The 26008-nt window shown below is 50.8% G+C and overlaps 1 protein-coding gene and 2 pseudogenes across 1 annotated transcript in view; 2 read left to right on the top strand and 1 right to left on the bottom strand.

Annotated features, from left to right (window-relative positions):
• The window catches only part of LOC105290274 (A disintegrin and metalloproteinase with thrombospondin motifs 17-like), a 193846-nt gene that overhangs the window by 116488 nt on the left and 51350 nt on the right, over positions 1-26008 (top strand). The window contains exons 9-12 of the mRNA XM_023529013.1: positions 6799-6939; positions 10226-10376; positions 19578-19679; positions 20926-21071. Coding sequence (XP_023384781.1) covers positions 6799-6939; positions 10226-10376; positions 19578-19679; positions 20926-21071 — 540 coding nt within the window. The remainder of the gene's footprint in view (positions 1-6798; positions 6940-10225; positions 10377-19577; positions 19680-20925; positions 21072-26008) is intronic.
• LOC111738061 lies at positions 1346-1464 on the bottom strand (annotated as a pseudogene).
• On the top strand, positions 20328-20443 carry LOC111738073 (annotated as a pseudogene).

The following is a 26008-nucleotide window of genomic DNA, read 5'->3' as shown; positions in this document are numbered from 1 at the left end:
GCTTCTCTCTAAGGTGGCCGCAGCTTTGGCCCTCAGACCCTCGTCCCGCAGCCTTTACCAAGCCCAGGCTGATGACACGCAGGGAGCCACGCGAGAGCGGGGCCAGCTGCCCTGAAACCTGGACCCGCTGCTGGGAGAGAAGACCCGGGAGGCCGTGCCGTGAGCCACCGACTCGATTCTGTTCCACGAAGGGCGGCACGTGGTGTAGACCAGTGGTCGTAGCGGTTTCCTTCACTGGTGTCCTGACGATGTCTTCCGGCCTGGACGAGGCGATCGCCGGCCCAGAGCAGATGGCTCCTCCGGCCTCCACGCAGCCTCTCCCCTGGGGTTCTCACATTTGCAGCCCCTGGGCCACCACGGCTGCCAGAACGGGCACGTCCTGTTCAGTTAGCTCATCGTGGACGGAAACCGGATTTCAAAGGCGAGAGCTTGTCAGCGCTCCGTGAGCCCCCCTTCCCTCGCGTGCGATGTCTCCTCATTTCCCTCATTAATTTGCAGCTCCCCAGAGGGCGCCCGGGTGTGCAGCTGGCAGGCTGCGGCCCCCCTGCACTCAGGCCCTCGTGAGGTCATCGTCACTTCATCCATATCTCACTCCTCGCCAGGCAACTTCTTGTCTGTTTTTCTAGATATCTGTCACCTCCGTACCTGGGATCGTAAACTCTGAAAGCAGGAGCTGTGCCAGCACCTAGGACAGTGTCTGGTCATAGAAGGCGTTTGACGGTACCTGCTGGGTGAGGAATAAGTGCCATTAAGCACAGTTGACCCTTGACCAACACGGGGTCAAACAGCTCGTGTCCAGTTAAACACGTAGACTTTCTTCAGTAAATATATTGGAAATCGTTTTGGAGATTTGCGACTGTTTGAAAAACTCATGGACAAAGCCTATGATTTTCTTTATAACATTTTCTTTTCTCCAGCTGACTTTATTGTAAAAATACAGTATATGTAACATACAAAATATGTGTTAATAGACTGTGTCATCAGGCTTCTGGTCAGCACGGGTCTATTAGTAGTTAAATTCTGGGAGAGTCGAAAGTCACATACGGATTTTCGACTGTGTGGGGTTCAGCACCCCTAACCTCTGTGTTGTTTAACGGCCAACTGTGTTATTATCCCCGTTAAGTCAGCAGCGAGGAAACGAAGGAATTCTCACCCAGGTCTGTCCAACTCCAGGCCGAGACGCTTTCATTTCATTTCATTTTTTTATTTTTATTTTATTTTTATTTTATTTTTATTTAGGCAACCCTTGGTTGACTTCAAAGATTGGAAGGACCCTGTCAGCTTACAAGCCCTTATTTATTTATTTATTTATTTATTTATTTATTTATTTATTTTTAATTTTTTATGCCTACGACACCTGGTCTTCCTAGGTGGTCTCCCATCCAAGTACTAACCAGGCCTGACCCTGCTGAGCTTCCGAGATCAGACGGGATCGGGCGTGTTCAGGGTGGCATGGCTGTGGACCCGAGACTCTTTTAAATACAGCTCTCAGACCTATGTGGGAAGGGGGACTTCATGACACCCTCTTTGACCGTTTACATAGTTTCATCAAAACCATCAGCATTTTGGAGGCTGACTGGGACTTGAAGCTGGCCGCTGCGTGCGCACCTGTCCAAGCAGAGTGGCGGGCATTGGGGGAAGGTGCTGGAAGGGGAGAGGCCTCCGCAGAGAGGCGGGTGGTGCCTGCTGTGGTCGACATGGCTGGGAGAGATGATTTCAGAGACTCAGCTTGGCCAGGAGGAGGGAGATAAACCTGGGAGATGCTCTAAGCAAATCACTCCAGTACCACAGCACCCGTAGCTGCCCATCAAGGACAAAGGAAATGACAGCGGCTACTTTGCACGTTTCATCCGGGAGCTGTGAAGACACAGCGGCGATGTCAGTGAAAACGCTCAAGCCCGAAGGCGGTGTCGCGTCTTGCACAGGTTCTAAAAGGCAAAGGTAGCTCTAAAAGCCAAAGTCACCTTCGAAGATCACTCAGGAAGCCGCCATGTGAGACCCCGGCACTGTCTCTCCAAGTCCCTCCCACCCAGTCTTCCTACCAGTGTTAGAACCGGAAGCGTTTTTGCGTTTGAGCATCGAATAAAATTTAGACTTCACGTAGATCGAGACGCCACACCTTGTGCCCGTGTCGTAGGAAAAGTGTGTGTCGTGAAACGCCAGAGTCACACTCGGCATGACGCCGTGCTCACGGAGGCCCCAGGACCCCCGAGAGAAGGCGTCACACTCCCTCTTGGGGGGTGCACACTCCTCCTCAGATAGACGTGCTCACGGACCAGAGTCAGGACAGACTCTGTTCATTTTCTGTTCATTCCGTTCTGTTCATTTTCGTTTTCTATTTTTCCCCTCACTTTATCTCTCTCAACAAAATTAGAATTTTTGTTAAGAGTTAAAAACCCATCGGATGTGAATTTTCTCTGTGTGTGTATGTATATCTGTACATATGTGTGTTTATATATTCATACACACACACACGCGCATGCACAGATCATTTCAGGCACGACCGAGGGGCAGGTTGAGACCTGACTGGTACATTTGACATCGAAATTCCTCATGTGCAAATCCAAAAGCAAAAGCTTCTCTGGGGTGAGAGAATTTTGATGTTTCTGCTGTCTTTGTGTTTTCTTCCTTATAGACAGGGTCGTTGATGATCATGGCACTCAGCCCTAACCTTCCACCTGTGCAAGCGAGTGCAGCCTGTTACCCCTTTGACTTTGAACCCTTGTAGGTAAAGTTTCTGAGCAACGCAGTCTGGTTCTTGGCGAAGAGGTAGCGACAGTCATCCCTTCTGGCGCGAAGCCGGTGTGTAAATTATTTTGATGTTAACTCGCGATAACTAATATGAACCTTCCCACGTGGGCTGTCCTGCTCCAGCAGCGTCGGGCACTGTGCCCACAGGGCCAGCCGTGACCCCTGCAGTGGGAATGCTGCACTCAAGGAAGCCAGTGCCCTGGGCTCTTCATCCCGCCCCAAGCCCACGTCACAAACCCACCGCAACTACTTGGAGGAGACAGAGTTCCTGATTCGTACACCTGACATCAAAATCCCAAAGCTTCTGAGAGATGGACGGGAAGGTCGAGAGCCAGGGAAAACAGAAGCTTCCAAAACGGCCGATACAGAAGGAACGTGTTGCTTGTTTTAAGATAAAATCAGCTCAAGGCCATGGAGTTGTTGTGTGTGATGAATCTGGGCCGCATGCGACATAGGCCAGTCTGTAGCCTTAATTCCCACAGTCGCTTAAAATTACCGTGCACGCTTAATGCCACTCATTTTTGTTAAATATCACGTTGCGAGAAGTAATGGATACCCTAGGACGTAAACCTACAATAACATAAATTTTTCAGTCAGGTAATCCTTAATTTAAACTAAAAATAGTCTAAATGGTAGTTTTCGTGAACCTCAAATATAAAGACTCCCAGCCCAACGCTGCTTCGTCGAACTGTAAATTTATGAGGCGCTTAGTCAGCATTTGAACATTTTAAACCAGATGAAGCATGGTCTCTATCAGAGAAAAGCTCCAGAAACCCAGGAATCCCACTCTGGGCTGGTCTTGCTGACAGGGACATTCCTCAGAGAAGACCTTTTCTAGGGCCGGCAGAGTGAAGTGCCAACTGGTGTCACACGCCGAATAGGCAGCAGTCAGTGGCCGACGGCACGTCAGCTTTTCTGAACACTGTTTTAAACATAGTTTTGTCTCCCTAGAGACCAGGTTCTCTGGCCAGCACAGTCTGGCCTTGTGGGCGAAGGAGCTTCTTTCACTTAGCAACCACCTTGACCGTGGGAGAAAACTTGGAGTCGGTGGCAAATGAAACGTCCCTCCAGACTTGGTGAGGCCATTCTGCCAGGACTTAGATCTCCTCAGATTGCAGTTTTCCACATACCAAAGGCATTGTTTGGAAAACCCATCTGGTGGCTGCTGGGAAGACCCCAGCCCAGGGTGAGGGGAGGTGACTTTGAAAAGCACAGGGCTGGAAGAACGCTTGATTCATGCGTCGATTCTGACAGGATTGGATTCTCCAAGTTGGTGACAGGGCAGTTGGACTGGTCCCTGTGCTGTGCTCACACCTTGTCGTTAGAGGTGGAACGAAGCCACTTTATTCATGAGACATTTTATTTCTGTAACCTCTATACATTTAATTCACGGAAATCCGTCAAAATTGTCAGATCTACCCATTTGAAAATGCAATCACCAATTTTATTTAAAGATATCAGATCAAACCCTAAATCAAATTTAAAATGGCTTTATATATATTCTTTGCTAAATGCACTGGAAAAACCAGTTAGTTGCTTCAAAAGTTAACATGAAACAAAGGTGGATGGATGGATGGACGGATGGATGGAAGGATAGATGGATGATGGATGGATGGATGGATGGATGGATGGATGAATGGACGGATGGATGGAAGGATGGATGGATGATGGATGGATGGACGGATGGATGGAAGGATAGATGGATGATGGATGGACGGACGGATGGATGGATGGATGGACGGATGGATGGATGGACGGACGGATGGATGGATGGATGGATGGATGATGGATGGTGTGTGAGTGGGTGGGTATATGGATGGGTGGTGGGTGGCTATAGATATAAATAGATAACAAGCAGGAAAAAAGTAAAAACCTCAGGAATAGCACTGAAAAATGGGACTTATTTTATTCAGTTAAGAAACCATTGGAGATATATCAAAAATATTCCTCTTGGTCAGCTTTATCTGAGAATTTCTTGGGTCTTCATTGCCCCTAACTGGATGGATACCTGACATAGGAGAGCAATACTGACTAATCAGAGATGGCTTTCATTGTTCTGAGCAGGCTGAGAACTAGCACCTTGTCACGGATCTGGATACTCCCATTTTGGGGTGCTTTCCCCAGTATTAAATAGATAATTCATTCAATAAGCATTTACTGAGTGCTTGCTCTGTGCCACTCACTGCTGGAGAAGCTGGGATGGCCGGCTGCCCTGAGGGCATTCAGGGAGGTGAGGAGCCCATGGGAGACCCAGGGGGCCTGGGAGAGAGGCCTGAGCTGAGCATGGGGGTGACACCACAGAAGTACTCTTTCGTGACATGATAGTAGACAGTCAATTGACCAATTAACCAAAAAAAAAAAAAAAAATGGTTCGAGTCGGGAAACCTAAGAAATTATTCTTAGGTGCCTTAAACTTTTTTTTAGCTTAAGCCATGAAAATGTTGATTTTTTCACCAGTTTTGTAGTGGTGGGGAGTCATAGCCTTTCTTTTGGGGGCGGGGGTGTCTTCCCGTTAGAATTGCAGGCCACTGGCCTCACACAGACCACAGCTATGATGCAACGTGTTTGAAATTCCAGGGTTTTTTGTTTTGTTTTTAGATCGGGTGGAATATAAAAGACCTTGTGAAGAGGTCCGGGGCTGGTTTTTATGATTTTTCCCCTCTTTTCTCGTTGTGCTATGCACACCATTTTAGATACTAGCCACGCTAGTTGTCATGGAAACAGCTTTGCTTTTGTTCTCATATGCCATTACGTTAACATGACACGTATTGATCGAAGTGACAGGTGTCACCGACACCAACAGGTTTGAAAATAAATACAATTGACACTTCAGAAGCGACCTTCAGCTGATGGCGGCAGACCTGTGGGGGTCATTCAGGCACAGGTGTGCCAGGCGGTGAGTTTTACGAAGCATAGGATCGCGTGGGCCGGTCCGACCCCACGTGGTAGGGTGAAGGGGGCGCCTCTGCGGGCGGAGCGTGGCGTGCGTGGCCTGCAGGGTGTGCACGGCAGACGTGCCGGGTACCTCCCCCCGTGAGGCACAAGGAGTAGCCAGCAAGAAGTAGAAGTGACGAAAGGTGGCCAGGGACATAAGGACCACTAGGGGAAGGTTATTCTAGAGAAGCATTTAAAACCTCTTATGGTGACGACTTCTGTTTGGGTCGCCTCCTCCCCCAGACTGGCAATGACTCGAGGTCAGGGATGGCCCATTGTGTACCATTCTCTCTCTTGCCCATCGCCTGATATTTGGGAAACTTCTATTTTTGAATGAATGGAAGTGCGTATTTTTATCCACTGGGCTGTTGACAGAGAACGGTCATCTTTATGTCTCTCCCCTGGAGATCACGGGTCAGCCAACTGTGGGCCACCAGACCTTGTGTGTCCTGTGTCTCAGTTTACTCTATGGACAGCCCGTGTGTAAACTGCGGTCATTCATTGCTCAGCACCTAGTGTGTGGTCAGTCACCGTGTCTAGAGAGGCCTCAGTTGTTTATGAGGTACCACTGGGCAGGGAAGGTGACAGGTGTGATCTTGGTGGGCCCAGACGTAATGATGTGAAGGACTGGAAAGCCACATTTGTCATGAATTTGACGATTTGCACCCATCATATTCTATAAGTCAGAGTCTCGGATGGTTCCCACTAGCCCTTCGCACATCGACTTCTCTTTAAGGCAACAAAATGCTTAGATGGTTAACGTGAGGATATTTTAGTGTCGAAAAGCAATCAACACTAATCATCAGAAACTTAGTTTGAAAACTACAGTATCACAATTAATGTAACTTGTTTAGTCACTTATTGGTTACTTAGCAAATGCTACTAATGTCTGTCTGCTCTGTCTATCTCCAGTCATTAAGGAAGCAGGTCATCACTCTGTCTCTTCGTGAGCTCATGACTGTTGGTCTGACCTGCGAGAGCGGCAGAAACCAGGCATCACCCCATGTCACCTTTTGCGTTTCAGATTTAAGCATAGGATGCTAGAACCCGGAACCAGAGATGAGAAGCCTGTAGCCTAAGTGTCCCTGTCTCTTTTTCCTTTTCCTCGGCCAGCTTGGGGATGAACCACGACGATGACCACTCATCCTGTGCCGGCAGATCCCACATCATGTCGGGAGAGTGGGTGAAAGGCCGGAACCCCAGTGACCTCTCCTGGTCCTCCTGCAGTCGAGATGACCTTGAAAACTTCCTCAAGTAAGTCTTTGAATCATTCCGTACATTCTGTGCAGTAGGAGGTGCTTCCAGAACACACAGTCATTGGAGGCTCGACAAGTGTGGAGTCCCTTCGAGAATTCTCAGCTGGCCTGGCGGGTGGTCACTACAGCAATCTGTAAATGGGACAACTTCCTCCCACGCGTGCGTCTCGTCCGACGTTGGGCGCCCAGCTGGGCTTCAAAAATGCTTGCCGACTGAGTGGAATATCAACACCGTGACCCTGTCTTGAACTCTGTTGTATTTCATTTTATTTTGACTGTAAGTGGACAGCGCCCCTTGGTCTCTGTAGAACAGGTATTTCCTCTGTACCCAGGTCATGTCCACAGGTGGGACGCGTGTCATCCGGCGAGCAGGGCTCGCTCACTCTCTCCCGTGTCAGGCTGGGTTGGGTTTATCTCTGCCACTTTCTTTCCAGAATGTGTCTGCGCATTCTCAGGCTTCCGTGGAAGACCTGGCCATCTGATTTCAGACCTTTGTCAAACAGAGTCTGCGCCCAGGTGTAATTGCGGGTCTCTTAGTGTCAGGACCTCAGGTTTGGCGGACAGACACCACTTAGCCGTGTGCACCTGTGTCCGCCCCATGGAGATGCACAGGCATCAGTGAGTCTCACCTGCGATGGAGCTTTGCTGTCCAAACACACATCGAAGTGCCCAGTGAGGGCCAGGGGAGCGCAAAAGTGCCACTCTGTCTTCTGCACTCATCGTGGGTCTTCTTTCTTGTGTCCTGTGGGTGGTGAAATTGTGTAAGTGGTTCTCGTGGCTTAAAAATGGACACATTAGTTTTAACATAATCTCTTCCCTACTGAGTCCTTATTGTCTCAGACTCTTAGGGAATGTTGCAAGCCGCTGGACATTGTTTCATTTTACTCTGGGTCTGTGAAACAAGGCAGAGTGTTTCTGTTTGCTCAAGTACGTACGCAGGGGACAGGCCGGTCCCCCTGCCTGTATAAGCAGTGTGTGTGTGTGTGTGTGTGTGTGTCTGTCTGTCTGTCTGTCTGTCTCTCTCTCTCTCTCAGCCCGGGAGAGCTGGACCAGCGTCAGCCCCTGTGTGCTTAGGTGTGTGCAGCCCAAGATTCTTCAAGAATCTTGGCAAGAGGATGGGTTTTGCTTTTCCTACTGTCAACCTTGTTTCAGGAAATTAAACATAAAAACACTTAAGACTTCACCCTTCTAATGGAGCTATAGCCTCCCATCCCCCGTCCAGGTGTTCAGAGATAATATGCTCATCCTCCTTGAAATCCTGAAGTCCTTTGCAGAATCTGCCACCAGGGATGACAGAAGGTGTGGTCACGCGGGACACCTGGACCAGTCAGCTGCCACGACCTGCCATCCACCGCTTCCCCCCTCCATCCCCGCCCCCACCCTCCGCCGCAACAGAATCTGCAGAGTTGGAAATATCCACTTTGTTTTTATTTAAAATAAAGCAAAACGACCCTAACTTCTATTTTCTTCTTTAATTCCTAGTAACTTTTACTCAAAGCCATATTCTAAGAAAAGATCATAGGAATCGATTTCAAAGTCATCCTCATCCACGAAAGCTCTCAGGACCCCCCAAGAAAAGGACACGAGGCTTCGTTATTCCCGAGCCCTGTCCTACGTGCTAAGCTCTCGCTGCCTTCGGAGTGAAGGTCATGCATGCGTTTGGCCATGTGGAAAAAGCAAAAAGCGAAAAAGCTCAGGCCATATGTTCGGTGCCTGGGTTGTCTTCACGTAAATCATTTGGAGCTGCATCCTTCTCACTGGCTAAAACTCAAAACAAAATCCCGGGCAGTACCTTTGCAAGCTGATTTGTGTCTTGGCTGTTTCAGGTCGAAAGTCAGCACCTGCTTGCTGGTCACAGACCCCAGGAGCCAGCACGCGGTGCGCCTCCCTCACAAGCTGCCTGGGATGCACTACAGCGCCAGCGAGCAGTGCCAGATCCTGTTCGGTACCAACGCCACCTTCTGCAGAAACATGGAGGTAGGCCGCCACGGGAAGGCCGGCCGCGGAAGGGGCGTCTGGCTTCTGCCAGAAGACGCAGGTGTTCACACTTGGCACACACACGCACTCACACGTGCGCACACATGTATCCAAGTATAAGCACACCCATTCACATGCACAGACTTGCATATACATATACCCTCGTGGGCATTTGCACAGGCACATCCATGAGAAGAGACACACACACACACACACAGACACACACACACACACAAACTCTCACACGTGTAGGCAGTTTTGCAGGGGGATGCTTCAAAATTACTACCGACACCGACAGCCTAATGTGTTTTGTTTTGTTTTATTTTTTAATCCAAAGGTATTTCTCTCTTTTTTTGTGGGGGTGGGGGGTGAAGGGCAGATGGGGAGAAACGGCCGCACAGAATTGTAAGGTTTTGACGTGGTATATGCAGCAGAATAATTTCACGTATAAGCAGTGTGTGTGTGTGTGTGTGTGTGTGTGTCTGTCTGTCTGTCTGTCTGTCTCTCTCTCTCAGCCCGGGAGAGCTGGACCAGCGTCAGCCCCTGTGTGCTTAGGTGTGTGCAGCCCAAGATTCTTCAAGAATCTTGGCAAGAGGATGGGTTTTGCTTTTCCTACTGTCAGCCTTGTTTCAGGAAATTAAACATAAAAACACTTAAGACTTCACCCTTCTAATGGAGCTATAGCCTCCCATCCCCCGTCCAGGTGTTCAGAGATAATATGCTCATCCTCCTTGAAATCCTGAAGTCCTTTGCAGAATCTGCCACCAGGGATGACAGAAGGTGTGGTCAGGTGGGACACCTGGACCAGTCAGCTGCCACGACCTGCCATCCACCGCTTCCCCCCTCCATCCCCGCCCCCACCCTCCGCCGCAACAGAATCTGCAGAGTTGGAAATATCCACTTTGTTTTTATTTAAAATAAAGCAAAACGACCCTAACTTCTATTTTCTTCTTTAATTCCTAGTAACTTTTACTCAAAGCCATATTCTAAGAAAAGATCATAGGAATCGATTTCAAAGTCATCCTCATCCATGAAAGCTCTCAGGACCCCCCAAGAAAAGGACACGAGGCTTCGTTATTCCCGAGCCCTGTCCTACGTGCTAAGCTCTCGCTGCCTTCGGAGTGAAGGTCATGCATGCGTTTGGCCATGTGGAAAAAGCAAAAAGCGAAAAAGCTCAGGCCATATGTTCGGTGCCTGGGTTGTCTTCACGTAAATCATTTGGAGCTGCATCCTTCTCACTGGCTAAAACTCAAAACAAAATCCCGGGCAGTACCTTTGCAAGCTGATTTGTGTCTTGGCTGTTTCAGGTCGAAAGTCAGCACCTGCTTGCTGGTCACGGACCCCAGGAGCCAGCACGCGGTGCGCCTCCCTCACAAGCTGCCTGGGATGCACTACAGCGCCAGCGAGCAGTGCCAGATCCTGTTCGGTACCAACGCCACCTTCTGCAGAAACATGGAGGTAGGCCGCCACGGGAAGGCCGGCCGCGGAAGGGGCGTCTGGCTTCTGCCAGAAGACGCAGGTGTTCACACTTGGCACACACACGCACTCACACGTGCGCACACATGTATCCAAGTATAAGCACACCCATTCACATGCACAGACTTGCATATACATATACCCTCGTGGGCATTTGCACAGGCACATCCATGAGAAGAGACACACACACACACAGAGACACACACACACACACACTCTCACACGTGTAGGCAGTTTTGCAGGGGGATGCTTCAAAATTACTACCGACACCGACAGCCTAATGTGTTTTGTTTTGTTTTATTTTTTAATCCAAAGATATTTCTCTCTTTTTTTGTGGGGGTGGGGCGTGAAGGGCAGATGGGGAGAAACGGCCGCACAGAATTGTAATGTTTTGACATGGTATATGCATCAGAATAATTTCACACGAAGATGGTTAGAGTCGGATAATAACTGTAAGTCAACCAATAAATAACAACAGAGCTATAGCTAATAAGGCAGCAAGGGAGGACATTGCTTACCACTCTGATGTCTTACGCACACGAGACTAGGTCGTGTAAGGGTGGGTCATAATTGCCTGTTAGTCGTTTATACTCCACCTCGCTAAGAACCCGAGGCAGTTCACATTCTTAGGGTTCATGACATGTCCCATTTAGGTGTGGGTGTCCTTGAGGCCCCCATGGCCAGCCCATATCTCCAGGTGGACAGCATCGTGACACCCACCAATGACATCACGACATCTCACGGCGTCTGCAGTCGTTTCAGAGAGAACCGTGATGCCAAATCCTCAAGAAAATTTTCCGAATCACCTGTGAATCCCTTTAGCAGGGGGAAAAAAAAAAATACTGCTTACTAGAGACCATGAGAGAGAGAGAATGACACTCCTAGCCAGGAATTTTAGGGGAATGAATATCCTAAAGGCATTACAACTCCAAAAATCTGGACGAGTTTCTTAAAAACCGCAGTCGGGCATGGCAGTTAGGAATGCCGTTCACGTTCATGGTTGTCAGCTTCCTCCAGATTGTCGATGCTCAGAGCCCTCAGCTTACCTTGCTGTGCAGAGCCTTCAAGAAGCAGCTTGGAAAAACAACTGTACGTGAATGAGGCAAGGGCTGGGGGCCGTAGGCGCGTGCGTGAATCTTTTGCAAGGCCTGGGGGCCGTATGCGCAAGCGTGAACCTTTTGTCTTAAAAGTTTCTAGAACGTTAAGCCCATTACAGAAAAGAAAATAATAAGGAAACATAACAGAGGTTGGACCCGGCCAAAGGAATAAAACCGCGAAACACACACGTCCGGAGGAGTTGAACTGTTTCTTTTTCTTCTTCTGGAATACAAACCATGAAAACTAAGAAGAAACCGGATAGATTATGTTTTGAGAAAAATACTAACCACCGTGACGGCTGGTGGGCAGAGTTCTCATTTTGCTGCTTGCTGCCTCTCGTGAGGGACAAAAGCGTATTCCCGGTAGAAGGTGGAGGCGCGTCTTTGTTGCATGAAATCATGAGGGTCCATGGTCGATTTCAGAGGATTTGTGAGCAGGGATAGGAAAGAGAATTACATCTTTGCTTTTCCTATAATTATGCACGTTGGCATCAGCCACAGCTGTCTTCGTGGCTTCCATGACTGTCTCAAGATTTGAGGTCACTGATTTTTTTTCATACGGCATGACAGTGGTAGTCAGTGTCTCAAAATATCATTTACACTCACTACTACTTCAAAATTACAGGGGATAGCCGATCCAGGGGCAGATCTTGTTATGTAATGCGTTGCCAAGGAACACACATATGGCTATATTCCATGTTTGTACCTATTTCTGTATTTTGAATGATCCTTGAGTTTGTCTCCTTGGTAATCTCATGTGTTTTACAGTTAATTATGCATTGACAGATATCACTTAAAAGGTTCAGAGTCTCCTCCAGATACCTCCTAGCAGAAGGCCAGGGGCTTGGTGCCAGGAATTGGTAGGCCGGCATCTGCCCCGGCAGAAGTTCTGGCTCGCCATGGGCTATTAACCCTTTTTTAGGGAGAGTTTCTGGTACAAACCTTCTTCCGACTCAACTTCCGTATCTGTTCTTCTTTTGGCTCTCACCGTGTGTAGCCACTTTCAGACCAATCCAAATTAAAAACCGTTTCCTTGCTCAAAGGTACAGGGTAAATAACTATAGGGGGAAAAAAAAAAAAACACGTTGCTACAGTTGTTTTGGGAGCAGCCCAGCCTCCAACATTAAAACCAGGTTCCTGCTTTCCTAAACATTTGCATACCAGAGAACCAAGAAAAGTTAAAAATACAGTCCATTTTCAGTTCCGCGGCTCTGGAGATCCCCACACCATCACCATAGTGTCTTTCATGTCTTGTCTTCAGAATGCTGGTATTGTAAGGCTCAAAGCTGTCCATGGAAATATGAACTACCAAAAAAATTTGGCCTCGGGAGCTGGCATTTGTTGCAAAAGTTATTGGCAAATATCGCCGTCTCCTCTTTTAGCCAATGGTAATGTGATGTTTTTAATTCAATAAAGTGTTTCAAGAAAGTCCAAACCTAAAAGTTATAAACATCGGGTAGTAAATATTTATTAGAAAGGGGAAACGAACTTTACGCAATTAGTCCAGTCCATCTTTTTTATGATTACAAGTTCCTCCTGTGTCTGTCAGCAGTCACTGCAAAGCAAAGTCACGATTTCACAGGACTTTAAGGCTATTTAAGCTCAGATACTCTGCCAGGTGACACAGAGGGTAGGAGGCCAGAAGTAGGTCTGACTTGTCAGCCGAAAGGAAGAGTCTGCCGTCCTAGGGGAGACAGAGCAAGAAGAGGGGACTCAGGCAGCCCTGACGATGATCATGGCGTCGCAAAGCCCTCGCCCCTTCTCATGGCAAAAGCAATACTTATCTGTCCCCTCCCCCATGACCTCGGTTCCCCGAGGTCCTCAGTTGAAAGGTGCTGTGTGAGGACCGCTCATCCTTTTACCCTCGCGGCTCCTCATGGCGCGTTCCACCGTCTCCGTTTCTCAGCCCAGTGTGATGTCACTGCCCCACGAGGAGAGGAAGGCAGCGACGGGAGGTGACACGCACCCGCCCCGGCCTCACCCGTGGGCGAGCACAAGTGTGCTCCATGCCACGGCATCCGCAATGGACTGAGCTATGCATTGGATGCTGTTTTTTAAAAAAGTGTTAAGTCCGGATGCTGGAAGCCAGTTGTTTCGGGGAGGGAGGCGAGAACGTCTAGACTGCGGGTAGGCACTCAAGGTCTTGCGCGTCACGTTTCCTCCTTTGCTGGTTTCCCTTGAACGCTGCCGGCCTCTCAGCAGAGCGTGGAGGTGCCGTCAGCTAGCACAGCGGTCGAGAAGATGGGCTCTCGACTCAGCCTGCCCAGCGCACGCCCCACCTCTACTCCTCGAGCATGTTACATAGTCTCTCTGTGCCTCGGTCTCCTAATCTGCACAATGAGCGAAATCATTGTACTTATACATCAGGGGGTTGTCACGAGGGTTAAGTCACAAATGAATCAAGCCCTCGGCACCAAGTAGGCACTCTGTGAAGGTTGGATAGTGTCCTTTTCTTACTACCTCATTTCTACCCTTTCATTACTACCCTTGGTGGGTCCTTCTCTCTGTGTCTTTCCCTGTGCTGCCCTCGCATTCCTCCTGGTTCTCTGGGTGTCTGTAACCCCTGGGAATTGCTCTCCAGCCTCCAGTCCGTAGGCTGGAAACCCTTTTGCTGTCCTTTCCTAAGTCCCACGGCAAGTCCCTTGGGCATCTTGATGGATAGAGGCCCCTGCGGTGTCCGGGACGCTTAGGGAGTCCGGATTCCACCTTGAACAACAGTGTTCTTTGATGTTAGTTGTTTCTAAACCTGGTGGGCCATTGGGACCTGCTCCAGAGAATGTCAGAAGTTTTCATGCCCGACTTTAGATCGGCTGTGTTAGTCTCTGGGGAGTGGGTTTCAAGTGTGTCTTTCTATACAGCTTCCCTGGGAGGCTCAGCTCGGCCCAGCCCAGCGCAGCTCGGTTGGGGAACTGCAGATATGAATAGAACCTGTCCCTTTAACGCCCCGGCACTGGCCGGAAGCGGAAGCGGAGCCTGGCCCCGCCCCCTCGGGCAGACGCTCGCTGCGGTAGGACGCCCGGCGGGCGCCAGGCGCGGAGCCGTCCTCCCTGCCACAGCCTCAGCTTCCTGCCCGGCAGCTGCAGCCTCCCTCGGAGCTGTTGGCCGTTGGCAGCAGACGGCCCCAATTTTCCAGAAGTGTCTGAACATTTCCAGGAGACTGCGCCCTCCGCTCTCCATCTCTCTGCCAGTTGCGCCCTGTCCTTCATTTCTTGTCCCCACCCCTCGTCAACTGGATGTCCCGGTATCCCGGCCCCGCCTCACTCAGCGGGACCCACCTCGGGTCTCCCCAGCCAGGTAACAGCCTCTGCAACCGCCAGGAACACGGAAGGAGTGACCAACCCTGGAACCTTCCAGAAGCGGGGCCGGCATGCCGGCCTGTGGAAAGGCTTCAAAGCGCAGTAGCACGTGTGGGAAATTTGGATGAGTCACTTTTCCGTCCAGCTCTTCGCATTTTATTTTATCTCCCCGTCGGCTCGCGTTATCAGCAACACCTTCCTGAGGGTTTTTACGTAACCGGCCCCTTCAGCATCGTGTCGAATCAGAGCTGCTCTCCACACACGCACCGTGGCCGGTGAGGAAGCGGATCGAAATCCCCTTCAGAGTCCGTACAAGGGACGCCGCCAGCCGAAGACAAGCAGCTGAACCCCGACCGCGTGGCCGGAAGTGGCTCCCGAGGAGCTCGCCCCTTTGCCGTGTTCGCAGCCCCCCAGCGAAGGAAGCTGGGCGCTGACCTGCTTGTCAGGGGGCGCCCTGGGGACCTCAGCGGCACAACGCGCTTGACGTGACGTTTGCCGTGAAGCCAGTGCGGTGACAAGCGCTGTCTGCCCTGGACCCACGGCTTCCCACTGACGTTCAAGGCGTCCGCCTCAGCCCGGAGCCTTTGGCCTCCACACACCTTTGCCTCCTCGGTTGGAAAAATGGAAAAAATAGAAAAAGCCGCATTCTCCCTGCCTCCTGCTTACGTGTATGTGAGAGCTCCTTTGTGTGTCTTCCATATCTGTCATTTTCTCTTAATTTTTTGGAATAACTTGTGCATTTCTATTATATTTTTCTCAGTCACCAGCTCCATTGCCCCTGCCTGTGTTCAGTGGTGTGTCTCTTCTCTGTCACGCTGCGTTCAGTGTGGTCTTCTTTAGTTATCTGATTTTATTTTCTCAGACATTTCTCAACCAAGTTCTGATAGTTCAAATGTTACCTCCTTTGACCTGCCCATGTTTTCCCATAGTTCTTGTGTATTTGCAAAAAAAAAAAAAAAAAGACAGTTACTATTTTTTTAAGAATTCATGCACATATGCTGGCACAATGTTTTTAGCGACCCATGACCATATCTTCTGGTGATGATTCTTCACCTACTTTATCCCCCCTGTTTCTTCCATCTTAGTATAGATCCTGTGCTGATTCTTCCCCACTGTTGTTCACCTCTGAGTTATTCTTCCACCAGTTATTTATAGGATCTTTATGTTGGAGAGAGCCGGGGATGTTTCCAGGCTGGCACAGATCCTCCTTAGGGAGGTGTGTGCGTGTGTGTGTGTGTGCGTGCGTGTGTCTCAACCTACAGAAATTCCTCACCACACACAGTCTCTTTCCTGCTGTGAGATACGACTTCCTACACATACGGTTTATCATCGTAATTTCCTTGTGCAGCTCTGAAGTCCCTGTTCTACCTCATGACAAGTGGGTCTAGAATCTCCCATTACAAATCTAAGCATGCGTTTCTTTTTTTCTTTTCTGTTCTGTTCTTTGCCATTCCCCTGCTTCCTCCCTCCCTCCCTTCCCCTTTCTTTTCTTTCTTTCTTTTTTCCTTCCTTCCTTCCTTCCTTCCATCCGTCCGTCCGTCTGTCCTCCTTCCTTCCTTCCTTCTTTCTCTGCCTCTTCTCTCTTTCTTTAAAGAGTTTTATGGAAGTATAATGTGCATACAGAAAAGTGCACAAATCATAAGTTTAGACCTCGATTAGTTTTTATAAATTAAACACACCTGTGTAACCACCAAATGGGCCAAGAACCAGGATGTGAGCCTTGGTGAGTGACTTCCCAACCCTGAGCTTCTGACTCAGTTCAGGGTCCTTCTGCAAACATCTGCCTCTTGAAAAAGTGGAAAAGATAGAGAAAACTTCATCCTTCTTGCCTCTCACAGCTGTCGTGAGCCTCAGGATGACAGATATCAGAGCTCTTTGTTATTTGTAAAGCATGACACAGATGCCAGCTATCTGCCTAGAAAGCATCACAGTGACAGGTGTCCATGCAGTCCACCCTATTTGTCCCATTGTGAAACAGAAAAGGGTGATGTGTGGCTTGGGCGCGTAGCACGACGCCGGCGGCTGAGCTCGGGTCAGAGGCTGGAGCTCTAAAGTCACCTTTTCTGCTCATCCTTGTCCTTGCTTTTATGCGGAACAAGGTAACCGCCATCCTGACTCCCACCTATAATTTTCCCTTGTTTTCGAAGGTCGTGTAAAGAGGATCAGAATCGCATTGTTCGACTAGACCACAGTTTATCTGTTCTACTGTTGATGGGCGTTCGGGTTGTTTTCAGCTTTGGGACTCAAACATGCTATTGCCGTGAACGCTGACTGCCTTGGTTGGGCATGTACACATTTCTGCTGGACATACAACTAGGAGAGGAATGGCCGGGGGTCGCAATGTGCATGTCTTCAGCTTCAGCGAATACTGCCATGGAGTCTCCCAGAGTGGGTGCAGTGGGTTAGAACGCCATCAGCTTGAGAGAGTTCTCAGCACGCCCCATCCTTGCCAACGCTTGGTAGTCTCCATCTCTTTCCTTCTTTCTGGTGGGTATGTAGAAGTACCTCATGGTGATTTTAATTTGCCTTTCCCTGATGACTGGTGAAACTGAGCACTTGTTCTTATGTTTATGCCCATCTGATATGCTTCGATATTCTCTTTTGTGAAGTATCTCTTCGGGTCTCTTGTGCATTTTTCTACTGGTCTTTTTCTCAATTGATCTGTGAGATGGATGTGTGTGCGCGCGCGCACGCATGCACGCGCATACATGTGTGTGTGTGTATATATGTATATACACACACATCTTAGATACAGATTTTTTGTTGACTCTTCGTATTGCAAATCTCTCTCCCATGTATTGCAAATATATTCTCTCTCTCACAATTATCTTTTTGAGAAACAGAGTCCTTCATTTTAACATAGTATACTTCATTAATTTTTCTCTTTATGGTTAGCATTTTCTGTGTTCTGTTTAAGAAATCTTGGCCCGGCCTCATTCTCCTTTGCTTTGATGATTGGGAAAGTTTTATGGGAGAGCGCTGTCTATAAAGTGCATAATAAAGAGTTTACGGCACCTTCTTCCTCTCTCTCCTGAAGGGCTAGTTATGTCCCCTGATCCCAAGCACTCCTACCCCATAAACTCACCTCCCGGGTCAGCCTTGTCTCTGGAGCATGTGTCCATACACTGACACCACACCCCCGAAGAGCTCTGGGGTCTGAGTGTGTGGAATCAAACATTTAACGAGGTGCAGTCAGTCTTTACGGGACCAGCTGTGCCGTGCTCGGGGCTCTCGTCTTTCCGCGATTCTGTTGAGGGGTGACCGGTAATGGGAACATAGGGCCTCTTCCGAACCCAAAGGTACAATATTCCACTTGCATCGTCAACTTTTTTCAGGGCACAGAGCAGCTCTGACATTCTTGGAACATGAGAAAGAGCTGTGGGCTTCGCGTAGCTCCCTGACAAAGCCCCTCCGGCCCTGCTGTCCGGCCCCTTCCCTGCAACGTGTAAGCGTTTTTTGAATTTAGACAGCACAGTTGCATGTCTCTTCTGTGCAGATGTTTGAGATTCCTTGGAACAGTGACCTCGAAACCGAGCACGGCACACACCCTTGGCGAGCCCGCCGTTACTGTCCTGAGCTGTTCACGGGGACCTTTGACCCACATCCTGCTCCAAGTGCCCCCACGGGTTCCCCAGCCAAGCCCTACAGGGTGACATCGCCCCACTCCAGTTCAGGCTTTTTTTTTTTTTTTTTCATTTTGCCTTGATAGGGTTTGGCATCATGGACGTACTGCGTCTTTAAAAGAGCCTTAAGTACTTCTGGTCTCAATTTTCAGACCACGAGGCGAGGATTTGGGTGCAAGTAGTTTATCTGGGAAGTGATCCCAGGAAGCACTGTGAGGGGGCAGGGAAGTGGGGGGGCGGGAGTCAGAAGAGGTGCACAGATGGGCAGGCCAGCACGTGGGCGGGGGGCCCTCCCACTGGGGCTCACGGAGACACGTGTGGAACTTGCCTCGGAGCCGTTACACTCAGCGCCCGTCCCTCGTGGTCCAGCAGGGAGATTCAGGAGGACAAGGAGGACGCTGCTACGTCTGTTTCCATCCATTTCACACCTTGTCTCGTTCTGGGCATTTTGTCCACATCCAGGTTGCCTATTAATACATGGGAGTCGGTATTTTTTAATGCCTATTTCTGCTTTAGTGGAATTATTTTGATTGCGTGTTTGTGCATGTTAAGAAATCCTCTGGGTGAAATACTGTAAGAAATTCCACACGGCTCAGCCGAGCTAGAAGATAGGCAACCACAGAGGGGACCGAAGTTTGTCCCTTTGGCCCCAGAGGGCACCCTGAGCTCTTTAGCACCCTTGGGGCCACCATTCTGGGTCTGTGTAACGGCCCCTCCGGCCCCAGCTCCAGAGCTGCTGCTTCCAGCAAATCACCGCGGAAGAGGCCTGGCTGGTGAGATGCTTCTCCTATGTGCTGTATGACCCATGGGCGCCTGCCTTGTCCTTTCTACCTTCCCACATTAGGTGGAAGGCACCTGTTCACTAGCAGCTCCCGGCCTGTCCCTGCATCAGACACCTAGGCCCCGAACAGTGAACACCAGACCTGCCCAACTGACTGCCGGGGACACAGGCCTTCTCCGGAGAAACACACAGCATTTTGTTGAGCTAAATGAACCGGTTGAAATGATGCCCCTGTTTTTTTGTTCATTTGTTTGTTTTGACATCCAGATTCACGACCTTCCTTCTTTCCTTTTGATTTCACATTTTAAGTCTAAACCAGCCATCACCCTCCCCTTGTGACGCATGCGTGGTATTCTGGGAAGTCACCTTCCTTCCCTTGTCCACAGCACCTGATGTGCGCTGGCCTGTGGTGCCTGGTGGAAGGAGACGCCTCCTGCAAGACCAAGCTGGACCCTCCCCTGGACGGCACCGAGTGTGGGGCTGACAAGGTAACCCCGCCTCCCACCGCCCCCGCGGGCAGCCCCATGGCTCCATGGGCCCAGGCCGTGTCCCCTGGGAGGCCATGTGCACTGCACTCATGAGGCCCCGAAGCATCCCCTGGGCCACCCAAGAAATGCTCACGGAGCCCTCTCCAGGCATAGAGGGGTACCTAAATCACCTCTCTGCTTTTTTCTTATAAATTACAAGAATCATTCACTGAATATTTTCGTTACGTTAGCTCCTTTTGTCACGAAAGTGGATCTTTTAGAAGGAAAAGCTTTACATTAGGAGACCATAAATGGAGAAACAGGATCGCTTGCCATACAACAAAGGTGACCGTAAAGTAGATTTATTGAGAACAGTGTCACCCAGTTCTGGCTAGAGGTTAAGAGCGAGCCAGCGGCCTGGTTCTCCGCAGGAGAGACTGGTGAGATAGGTGTCCCCAGCCCCCGCCACAGCCCCAGACTTTCTCCTTAGTTTCGTCGCAATGACCGAAAGAGGTGCCGTGTCTGGGGACCACTGAATCACCCCAGAGTCTGTGCCACGCACATTAGGAAATGCTGTTTTATGGACGTGGTTCCACAGTGTAGTGGTCAGCACGTCTGCTTTACACGCAGAAGGTCCTGGGTTCACGCCCAGTGGAGCCACGGTCCATGGTCTACGGCCACGCCACCCTGAACACGCCCAATATCTGATCTCGGAAGCTAAGCAGGGTCAGGCCTGGTTAGTACTTGGATGGGAGACCACCTAGGAAGACCAGGTGCTGTAAGCATAAATAATAATAATAATTAAAAAAAAAAAGGAAGTTCTGTTTTAGAGGGCTGGCTTTCTCCTACGCCCAGAAGGAGCCGAGGTTCAGCCACGTGGTGCTGCCGGCTGTGGCATCTCCAAGCACCAAACCCAACTCCGAAGTTCAAAACCACAGAGCCAGGAAATACTGCCTTTCCAGAGTGAGACACACTCGCATCCTGAGGCGTCTGCAGAAGCTCGGGCCTCTTCGCGAGCCATACGCATTGGTCCTTATTCTGGGAACTTAGAAAACCCCAGTGGAGCACATTCCCTAGGGAAGTTTAGGGCAAAATACTCATGCCCCAGACAGAGGGACACAGGTCGAGTGAGTCAGGAATGTCACTAGAGTTCGCGAGCACACGTACCCCGAAATAGTCTGCTTCCATGTTCGTGACAGCAGCGGGAGGCGGCGTGGCGTGGAGCTTCGTTTCATTTTTTCACGTGGAAGGGACGGCTGTGTTTCAGTGGTGCCGCGCGGGAGAGTGTGTGAGCAAGACCCCCATCCCGGAGCACGTGGACGGGGACTGGAGCCCGTGGGGCGCCTGGAGCATGTGCAGCCGTACGTGTGGGACGGGAGCCCGCTTCCGGCAGAGGAAATGTGACAACCCCCCGTGAGTCCCCCCGACCGGGCCTTCCCCGGGGTGCCCTGGTCAGGCCTTCGGGCCTGCAGCTCTCACCGCCCGCAGCAAAGCGGGGACGGTCTCTGGAGGAGAATTCGAGCTTAAGGAGAGTCAAACCCCCGAGGGCCGGGGCGCAGGGGCGGCGTGCGTGTCCAACGCGTCTCGGTCTAAACGGCGCTCTCTCCACGAATGTGGACACAGAGACGCTGCGATGAGCTGGCTCTCTGTTCCTTGCCCAGGCCTTAGTTGAAAGGTTTCCAGGGACAGCTGGATGACAGTCCCTCCTGGCCTGCTTCGCGGACTTCCTTAGTCGAGGGTCGTTCCAGGAAAGCCTGCAGGCCTTCGGCAGAGCGAGGCCAACCTTCAGACTGGCTGTCAGCTGACCTGGGAGCAGCCGGACGGCTGATGAGTCAGCTGTCTTGTTCATCCACATATTTTTAAGCTGTCCTCTTAGAACTATTTGACTGAAAATAGTTGTTCCAGGTTTGTTTTTTCTTTCCCCTCGTAGACTTTCTTTTATCAGCTAACTGTCGTGACAGCCATGACCCTTCTTGTTCACCTTGGCACGTTGGTTCCGCCCAGAAAGCTCAGGACTAGATTTTGTGCTCAATTATAATTTCTTCACCGCAGGGCTTTTTCCTTCTCTTGAAGTTTCTCATTTTTAATATTTCTTTAAATGGTCTGTTTTATGGCTTGTGTGCAATCAGCTTGCGTCACATTAATTTTGAAAATGAGCCAGTTATATATAATGACTAAATAGAAATACTTTATGTTCATAATTACGTCATGTTGCTGTATAATTAGCAAATCCTCCTATTTAAAAATCCTGATGCCCAGGCTATATCCTAGCTCAAATAAATCACAAACTCTGGGGCGGGTACCCAGGAATCCCATGCTTTAAGCCTCTCCAGGTGACCCTGATGTCAGCCAACTTCGAATTAAAGGAAAATTTACATTCACAATTTAGTCAATACCAGAAACACCATTCCCCAACCCCCCCCACTCCCCCACCGCCAGTAGTTCTGTAAGCATTGATACCACATATTTTGTCTCATTAAAATTTTTTCCTCCAGCAGAGTATTCAACACATAGGAGGCATTTAATCCTTTCGGAATGATTTCTTAATTAAAAGCGTAGATGGTGTGTCAGGATTCTCCACAGAAACGGAACCAGTAGGAGACAGACAGAGATGTTTATTACTAGAAACTGGCTCACATGATCATGGAACCCAAGAAGTCTCATGATGTGCAGTCTGCAGGCTGGAGGCCCAGGAAAGCCGATGGTCTAGTGCAGTCCAAGTGCAAAGGCCTGAGAACCAAGGCTGGGGGCAGAGGCGGGGTTGGAACAGACAAATTTCTCCTTCTGCCTTTCGTTCTATCCAGGCCCTCCATGGCTGGGATGAGGCCCCCACACACTGGGTGGTGGGGACATCCGCTTTACCAAGTCGACCAGTTGTAGGCACACCCAGAAAAAACGTGTAATCTGGGCACCCTGTGGCCAGTCAAGTTCACCCATAAAATTAACTATCACAGATGAGTAAATCATTAGAAATCCTTGAAACAGAAGCAAAATCTATTCCAAGGTTCCGGTGGCCGCCGGCGCTCTTCGGCACCTTTGCTTTGTAGACCGGTCACTCCAATTTCTGCGTCCATCTTTGCAGGGTCATCTTCCATGTGTCTTTGACCTTCTCAGGACACTTGTCGTTAGATTTAGGGCCCACCCTAATTCAGGGTAATCTCATCTTATAATTAAGAGTTCCCAACTTATGTCTACCGAGACCCTTTTTCCAATTCAGGTCACGTTGGCAGCTTCTGAGGGGGCATATCTCGGGGTGAAAGGGTCGCCATTCAACCCGCTGTGACCTCGAAGCCTCCATTCTGTTCTCAGACAGGTGCTCCCCTCCCTCTCCCTAACTCATTTTTGGCCCTCATCAGGTCTCGAAGTGGATGTCCCCCCGCAGACTGGCCCCCTTCCTTGGCCACCTCACATCGGGTGGGGTGCCTGCTTCACACTCTCTGCTTCTTAAGTAACATTCCAGGGGTAGTACAACTGTTTGTAATTACTCAAGTGTTTGGTCACTCATTTTCCCTTTGCCCTCCCCACTGGCTTTTGAGCCCCAGGAAGGCCACACCCATTCGGGCACCCTTCTGCCTCGCGTGCCCCCAGCAGGGCAGGCCTCCGTGCCACGTGATGCCCCCCGTCACTGCCAGGAGGCATGCTTGCTGAGCATAAGCAACTCTTGGCGTTTCCAGCGCCACCAACACACACACCTACCATCCCCTCTCCCCCCGCCCCGCCAAAACACGGGTTATTGCGAATTATTATGCCAGGAAGGTGGGTCAGGCCGGCCCGATGCCTTGTGTCATCTTGCCCCACTGAGGCCCAAATGTGAGGAACAGCCGGGAGGTGGGGGCCAGACCCCCTTGCACCGGTGCCCACCCTGCCCCAGCGAGACTGGCTCACCACTAGGGTGCTCCGTGCCTCCCAAGAACAAACCCTAATGCATAACCCAGCCTGGTTTGCCCAGGGCGAGAGCCGCTAACTGTGTTTGCTCCGATAAATTACACCTCAGCGGCCTGCCCGATCTTTCTCAGTAACAGTGCAGCTCTACTTCCTGTTCTGAACAGAAACGCCAGGCTCTTGTCCCCTTGTCGTTTCCTGTAGCATTTCTCACCTTCACGGAACCACCCCAGGCGAATGGGGAGACGAGGCTGGCCTCGGGCGGAAGGTTCAGCCCGGGCCCCGGGTGCCTCCCGCGGAGAGGCAGGATGCAGACAGTGTTTTATGATGTCCAGGCAGCAGCTGTCAGCCTGCTTTTGCACAGTGACCTGATGTGGTGATTGTTACAAAACACAGCTGATCGAGGCCCCGGGCCAGGCTCTGACCAAAACAACATTCTCTCCCTGGCTCGCTCCTTAAATCACCAGGCTGGAGGCCTCGAGATTTCCCAAGGATGTGCAGATCTCACCGCTGCGCGCATCGGAGCTGGAATGCTCCCCCGGGCCTCTCCCCACCCCCTTCGCTTTATATTCCTGGCCCCTTTCCCGTCCTCTGCAGCTGGTTTATTCACTGTCCAAAAATACTGGCAAGAGCGTCCCCTCCCATCCCGTTTTTTCCTCTAGCCTCGGTCTTTACAGCTTTTGGAATTTTTCTTTCTTGCCAGCTGACATCAAGGCCTCAGGGATCTTCCGTGTTTTTAGTGCAGCTTCCTAGGCTCGTGCTTTCCTGCCGTAATTGGTGTCGCTGTTGGTGGGAGTTTCCACAAAAAGACTGCAAGGCCGGAAGTTCGTCTCCGATTCGAATGCGGGTCCCCATCGGAAGGCTAGAGCTGGGGGCGGCTGGGGAGGAGGCAGCGGGAGAAAGGCTCGGGTGTCGGGTGTGAAAAGCCAGCAAGGGGAGTAGAGCTTAGGACCAGGAATGCCTCGGGTGACCCATGAGCGTGATGAGGGAAAGCGTCCCGCTCCCTAAGACCCGGGGGCAGGGTGGGGGGTGACATGATATGCCTGCAGTTGCTTCTGCTTCCACGGCGAAACCCCCGTGTGTGTGCTTTCCACGTGCCAGTGATCTGGCATTCGCTCGGATGGTTTTAAACATCCCAGTCGTCTACACTCGGGCCTAGGTAGGGTACCCGTCAGAGGAGGCCCGAAAGCTAGGGCGTTAGCCGCCCCACGCTGCTTCTGAAATCCTGTGACGGTGCCGCGCTCCGTCATCGGAGCCCGGAGCTGGGGCCGGAGGCTGGGCCGTCTCATCTCTGGGTGGCCGTGGAGCTGACCCACTCTCTGACCTTCCCCTCTGATCCGTCGTCACTGAACAGGGCAGAGCAAGAAAATAAAAAGTGCCCCTCGGCTGGCATCTCTCTTCTCCTCCCGCCTCCACTCCACACGTCCGTCCTCGCCAAGGAAAGGGGCGGAGCTGCTGCCGCGTGGTCCTGTTCGTCTGAGTCTCAGCGAACCATGGGGTCGTCCCCGCTCAGCACTGGGGTCGCCAGCAGTACTCGGGCCCCGGCAGGAGGTGGCCCTGCGGGAGCTCGGGGCAGCTCAGCTCGCTCTGCACACTTCCAGGATCTCACCAAAGCCCCTCTACCGTATTCTTTTTTAATTTGAAGCATCTTCATTACGATATAGCACAGAGAGAAGCGCTACTGTCCTGGAGTGTGGCCCAGCACGGCACGCTCGTCACAGTCAAGTGCATGGGGGTCGGGGCGCGTGCAGGAGGGCGTTGCTGGCCCCTGGTGTGCGTGCATGTGGCCCAATGAGGACCCGGGTTCGCTGAGCAGCTCTGCCCTGGGTGACAGCAGACCTGCACATGCCCCGTCCCCGCCAGCGCTCGTGTGGCCCGCCTTGCGGCGGGCATGGGGTAGTGTCTCTATGAGGTTTCCATCTGCCTTCCTTTCATGAGCCGTGGGGCTGAGCATCTGTGTGTCTGTCTCTGCCTTTGGACGGCCTTTCTTGGGAAGTGCCTGTTCACGTCCTTTGGTCTTACATTTAAACTACTTTATTCGTCTTTAGAAAGTCTTAGTAGGGTATAACTAGAAATTGGGGGTTGATATCGGAGAAGCAGCTTGAAACACCCGTCGCACCCCTGGTGACCGTAGCAGTGGACCAGGCTGGCCTGCCCAGCCCATGCCTGCTGCCCCTGGCCACACGCTTCTTCAGACACGCTGAGCGGTTAGTTACCTAACATCTGGGAGCTTCGTTCCCTCAGCTGAAGGGTGCAGTCGGGATGCTCCCGATTATTTGTCCAGACTTAGGGAGGACATAGGTAGCTTCAGGGATCGGGCACAGCGTAAACCCTCCGGGTGCCTTAGCCCATGATCTCTGTTTCTGTGATAATGACTCTGACCTTACAGCTTCTTACCCGTGTCCTCAGGTGGCCATACCTCATTTCAGGATGAGATTTCATCTTGCTGGCACCTCTCCTTGCAGATA

This window comes from Pteropus vampyrus, unplaced genomic scaffold (genome assembly GCF_000151845.1).
Source record: "Pteropus vampyrus isolate Shadow unplaced genomic scaffold, Pvam_2.0 Scaffold34, whole genome shotgun sequence".
Taxonomy (NCBI): domain Eukaryota; kingdom Metazoa; phylum Chordata; class Mammalia; order Chiroptera; family Pteropodidae; genus Pteropus; species Pteropus vampyrus.
The sequence above is the reverse complement of the archived record's forward strand: the minus strand, read 5'-3'. Positions and strand labels throughout refer to the sequence as shown.